Source organism: Plasmodium brasilianum, chromosome 11, assembly GCF_023973825.1.
Source record: "Plasmodium brasilianum strain Bolivian I chromosome 11, whole genome shotgun sequence".
Lineage (NCBI taxonomy): Eukaryota > Apicomplexa > Aconoidasida > Haemosporida > Plasmodiidae > Plasmodium > Plasmodium brasilianum.
Window position 1 is genome coordinate 2,404,744 of NC_090124.1, and position 6,205 is coordinate 2,410,948.

At 19.6% G+C, this 6,205-nt stretch overlaps 1 protein-coding gene across 1 annotated transcript; it reads right to left on the reverse strand.

Annotated features, from left to right (window-relative positions):
• On the reverse strand, positions 1-2,542 carry MKS88_003958 (STP1 protein; the record flags this gene model as incomplete). The annotated part of the gene is made up of 3 exons (XM_067217097.1): positions 1-1,133; positions 1,398-2,387; positions 2,530-2,542. The coding sequence occupies 3 exons, from the start codon at positions 2,540-2,542 to the stop codon at positions 1-3; spliced, it is 2,136 nt and encodes a 711-aa protein (XP_067072766.1).
• Between the last annotated feature and the right edge of the window lie 3,663 nt (positions 2,543-6,205).

The following is a 6,205-nucleotide window of genomic DNA, read 5'->3' on the forward strand; positions in this document are numbered from 1 at the left end:
TTATTCTTCTATTTGATCAGATTTTAGTTCATTATTTTCTTTGGATATGGAATTTACGATTGTATTATCTTCCATTATCCATTCATCTATGTCTTTTCTTAAGCAATAATCTCTTGCACAATTATGAATTTCATTATTTTTTTTATTGTGTAAAACATCTCTATTAATGTCAGTCATATTTTCTGTAATTTCATGTTTCCTATCTAAATATTCTTCCGTTTTCCAATCATTTATGGAACTATCCAAATATAATTTCCTATTTTCTATATTCTCTTCATTATTACATTCTTCTAATATCGTCATATATACAAGTATACAAAGTTTTTCTACTATGTTTTCTTTTATACATCTATATAATTCTTCAAAACTCTCTCTTTGTTGTAATTCCTTTATATTTATTAGTGTTAAATTAATTATATTTTGTTCATTTTCGTATACTTCTGAAATATTTTTTAGTTCTGTAAATTCGTTAAATGAGTTATGTTCCAAGCATTGTTCTATAATTACTTTGTTTTTTATTATCCACTGTCTCCATATATCTTTTTCTCTTTCCAGAAATGGAACCTTTTGAATTTTATTTGAAGGATTTTTTTTTGATTTTTTGCTTTCTTTTATATAGTTGTGTTCTTTTTTCCATTCATTTTTGAGATTGTTAAACCAAACTTCTTTTTTCAAATTTTCAGAAATATTTCTATGTCTTTCTATCCATTTATTCCACAGAATTTTTTTTCTTTCAATATCACTGCTACATTTAGTATTTTCCAATAATGATTCAGCATTTTCTAAATTAGTATATGTTTTATCATCATCTTTGTTAAATACTTCTAGACATATTTCTAAAAATTCTCCTTTGCTGAATTCCCATTCTTTATTTCTAAATTCTTCAAGTACTTCCATATGTACTTCTATGATAGTTTTATGCCTGTTCTTTGTTAGTTTCGATGAATTTACATTTTTTTTCGTGCTATTATCACGTATTTTTATTTTTTTCATAATTTCTTCATTATCATATATTGGGTGTTCTAAATGATCATATGTTAGAAACTTCTTTTTAATGTTAGAATATGAAGGTAGTGGTATTCTGAGGAATTTCACTTGTCTTCTTTTTATTTTTTTCCTTTTTTTAAATAGTCCTATTAAGGCGTACTACAATATAAGAGAAAAATATTTATAAAATTGTATATTACAATAATCAAATATATAATATTTTTAGCTTTTAAGTTTTAATTTACTTTAAGAAAAAAGGAAAATGCAATAATAGTTATAATGCTTATCAAAAATGATGATATATTTGTGTTATTTATATTTCCTTCAGGAACATTAACTGCATTTTTAATATATATATATTTTTTATTGTAATTATTTAAATATAGAAATTTATGTAGAATTCCTCTTACCTGAAATATTAGGGGGTTGATGTATAACAGAAGAATTTACTACATTAGGTAATCTTTCAGAAGATACAGAAGGATAATTAGTAACTTGTTTTACTTTTAAGTCTTTATCATTTTTAGATTCTGATGTAGTGTCACCTAATGGTAATTTTTCTTCAACTTGAGGAAGCATTGATGCTTTTGGTGGTGCATCTTCAGGTCTCATACTGGTATCGTTAGTCGTTGGAGTATCAGGTGGTGATGATATTCCTTCTTGATGAGTTTCCTGTTCGAGTTGCACTCCTGTTTCAGGTTGTGTTTGTTCGTGTTTAACTTCAGCGCCTTTTTGCGTTGAAGCTTGAGATTCAGTTTGTTCTATATTTCCATTTGGATGTACTTTTTGTGAATTTCCTTCTTCATATGCAGATTGGCCTTCTAGATTTGAACGAACAGTTACACAATAATCAAGTGTATTAAACGTTTCAGGATTCAGTATGTTACATGATGATTTTTTACTTCCTCTTTTTGTTTGTGTTTCTTGGTAACAATCTTTAATTAAGCTTTCTTTTGTCTTAAAAAATTTTTGCCTCTCATTAATCCACACATTATATTCGTTACATTTCCTTGCCCATGTAGAAACACATTTATTTGAATATAGTTTTTTTAAGCGAGATATTTCTTTCAGATCAACATTTTTTTTTTCACAGAAATCATGCACTTCATATTGTAAATCTAAAATAGCTTTATCTTTTTCATATAAAATCACAGGGCATCCTCCATATTTAGTTAGATGTTTATAGTAAGGTTTTATATACTCCTTTAGTGTACCTTCCCACTTATTTTTATCTCTGTAAAGTGGTGCAGTTTTATTCCTTATTAGATAATCAGCCAATTCTAGGCACACACTCCTAAATTTGTTTTTATTTTCATTATTTAAGTATCTTGTTTTATTTTGTATATATTGCTTAATGCTTTTAAATTCTTGCGTTGAATAATAACTTAATGCAAAAAGGCCTAAAACTCCAAAAGGCTAGATTTAAAAAAAATGGTTAAGAATTATTTAAGTACTAATTTTTAGCTTACTTGTATTAGCACTTTTTTTATTATAAATAATTTATGAATTAATTTAACTATATTAAAAAACATTTAGTATTACTGAGGTATAACATTTTTCCATAATGAATCTATATTAATATCTAAATGATTCACAATAAAGATGTGAAAGAATAATTAAAATTTATATCTTTTTATTTATTAGTAACATAATATTAAAATAAATTTATATTAACAGAAAGTATAAAATATTAAAATGAATAATAATATATATGAAAACTATAAAATAATTGAATTCACCATATATTTATTTTAAATATTTTTTATTTTTTACCTGAAATATATCACAACTGGATATATACCCCAAATTTTTGATATTAAATCACAATTTATGTTATATTTTTATGTAAAATTTACACTACCTATATAAAGAAAATTTCAGATAATATACAATAAAAAAATTACTTATAAATAATATTAATAAATGATATAAATTATATTCTGTAAAATTATCATTAATATAAATAATGCGCCTTTCTTACCCACCAGAACAGAGTTACATATACGAATATTATTATTATTTTAATGTTATTAATTCTTTTTATTTTTTTGTTATTACGAAAATGAATAAGTCATAAGCATGATAAAAATTATTAGAATTTTATTGCTTTAATTTGTATATTATTTCTTATGTAAGAATTAGAAAGTTATTATTAGAGTATTATTAGTTTTTTGTACATAATATATTGTAATTAGATATAAGAATTTATAATATATGAATTATGATAAATTCGTGTTAAAGTTGTGAAAGCATTACACTATTAATTTATATAAATAATTTTTATATTATATATATGAATTACCTAATAATTAATTATTTATGGTATACATTTTGTTATTAAATTATTTTAAAATAAAGTATTTTAATATATATACATGTTTTCGCGAATATCTCTATTACTTCTTTTAAACATTTACTATTCAATTGGGGATACATTTTAATTAATAAAATATAAATTAGTAATATTAAATAATTAAAATAAAATTGAATACTTATTAAACATATGAAGAATTTGCTAGATATATCTTATAAGAAAAATAACTGTATTATAAAATTGAAAGAACGCAAAATAAATTAGAACTTTTTAATAATAATAATAATAATACGATTCCATGTATATAGAATAATATATTACATTAAATAATACAAAAAAATACTGGAACTGAATAATTATTATTGTCTAATTATTAATATATGTATTAATATAAATAGATTAAAAGAATGTCCCTTAATTTTTTTTTTTCAATGCATATGAAATCTATATAAAAATTTTTTTTCAACGTTATTAATAAATATTTATACTAAATGAAGAATAAAGATGCTCATATATTGTTTTATAATACTTTTAAAAAAAAAACTTGTTTAAATTTGATTACAGAAGAATTTAAAGTTGTTCCAAATAAGATAAATTATATTATTATAACGTAAATACGTTATTTATATATTTAATAATTCCTTTTAAACAAGTAAATAAATGATAGAAAATGGTGAGAAAAAAAAAAGAAAAAAGTTATAAATTCATAATATATTTTCATAACTAATCTTTTCCCAAAGAAAATTATGTTATTATGGTTATCTTTTATTAATCATTTATATTAAGGACTTATAGTTTTATTTATTTTTTATCCTTGAATTTAGCTTTATACAATTTTTTTGTTTTTTTTCCTATTTCTTGTTTTTATTTAAATCGCTTATATAATATCCAATTTTTTTTTTTTTTTTTCAGATATAATGTTTAATAAGAATATACAATGGAATATATATAAAAATAGTTTATAATGTTTTAAGATATTATATATTTAATTTTTTGTATTTTAATGAATTAATTATATATATAAGTATATATAGTATATAATGAACTTATAGGAGTAAATATGTAGCAACATAAAACAAAATAAGATTTTTTCAAATATTTATAAACATTTATGAAGAACTGAGTAATAATTGTTTTCAAATGTATATGTATCAATATTTAATCATATTTTTTATTTCGATGTATACTTTGTAGGTACATTCATATAACAAAGCTTTATTTGCTATAGATAATTATTTGATTTTGTTAAGAAGCATGCTATATAATTATTCTCTTAAAATGTTTAAAGATATATATATATTTTACCAACATTAACTGAGTGTGTACAATAAAATTTTTAATTTATATATATTAAACAAAAGTATAATTTAATTAAAAACATAATACTTTAAAAATAAAAGTTTTTAATATAGAAGAAAAAATAGTTATCATAGAAAAGTTTTTTATAATTTTACTTTTAAAAATTTTTGGTCTACTAATTCATTAATACAAAACAAAATTATTTACATTAATTTGTTTAACACTTAAAGGATATGATTAAAAATTTAATTTTATTAAGTTCTAAGGTTTTTCTCATATTTTGCTTATATTTTTTATCAAAAACGTTGAAAATGCATACATTAAAAAAAAAAAAAATGATAGGTGAGTTGAATAGTTTACAAAAAAAATATTTTTACATGGTTCAAATTTAATATTATAAAAAATTAAAAAAAAAACATATGAATAAATTTATATTTGTAACAAAGTAAAAATATAATTTCCTAATGATATTAAAATTGACTGATACAAAAATTTTACTTATTTTTATTGATTTTATCTTATTATATAATTAAGTAACTTTATGATGTTTATAAATTTTTATATATTTTAGGACATCTTTTCATATTATAATATTTTATGGTACCTGCTCTAAATAATATATACAATAAATAAATATAAAATAGATGAAAGGATAAATTATTCTTGTATATTTTTAAGATAAAATTTTTCTATAAAAAATTTTTAACTGCTTTTATATGAAGTATTTCTTATACAACATAGTGATATTATAATAATTTAATCGTTAAAATACATTTAATTATTAATTAAATGCTTTCAGAAATATATTTTTCATTAAAAATCTACATGTTTTATATACATAATAGAACAAGAAAAAAAAATTTTTTTTTAATTTAAATTATCATTAATCAACATAATAATATATTATATAAATAATATGGATATTCATTTTTATTTATAATGATAATTAGTTATATATATTATGATAAAATAGAAGTAAGAATGATTGGTATGTTCTTGTAAATTAATATATTTTTTTTGTTTTTTATTGTTAATTAATACATAGTTCATTTAATGTTACTCAATTTTTTATAAAAACTTTGCGCATATTTCTGAACCAAAAATAGTTGATATTATATTATTGAAGTTTATTTAATTATATAAAATAATTATTTGTGATATTATGGTTGTATAAATTATGTTAAAATAATCCATAATAATTTATTATTTATATGAACTAATACTATATATATGAGAAAGTTACTAAATTTTTTTATATATAAATTTTTTTTGGTAAAACCCTTAAATAAAAAACGAAACAAATGAATATGAAAATAATAATATACAATATTAAAATATAATTATTATATTTAAATAAAAAATAATAAAAGCACAAGAATAATCCATAATTTTAGTTATTTGCATTTATAAAAATATTTTTACATAATCTCACTAAAGATATCTTTATTTTCATTAATATTTCCTTCTTTATTTTCATCCACATAAATTTATATCTTATGTACATATATATTGTTTCTTTCTAAATGTTCTATTGTTATATTATAGGGAACTGATAGTATACTCACATATAGGAATGTTACTTTTATATTTACAACTATATAAGTC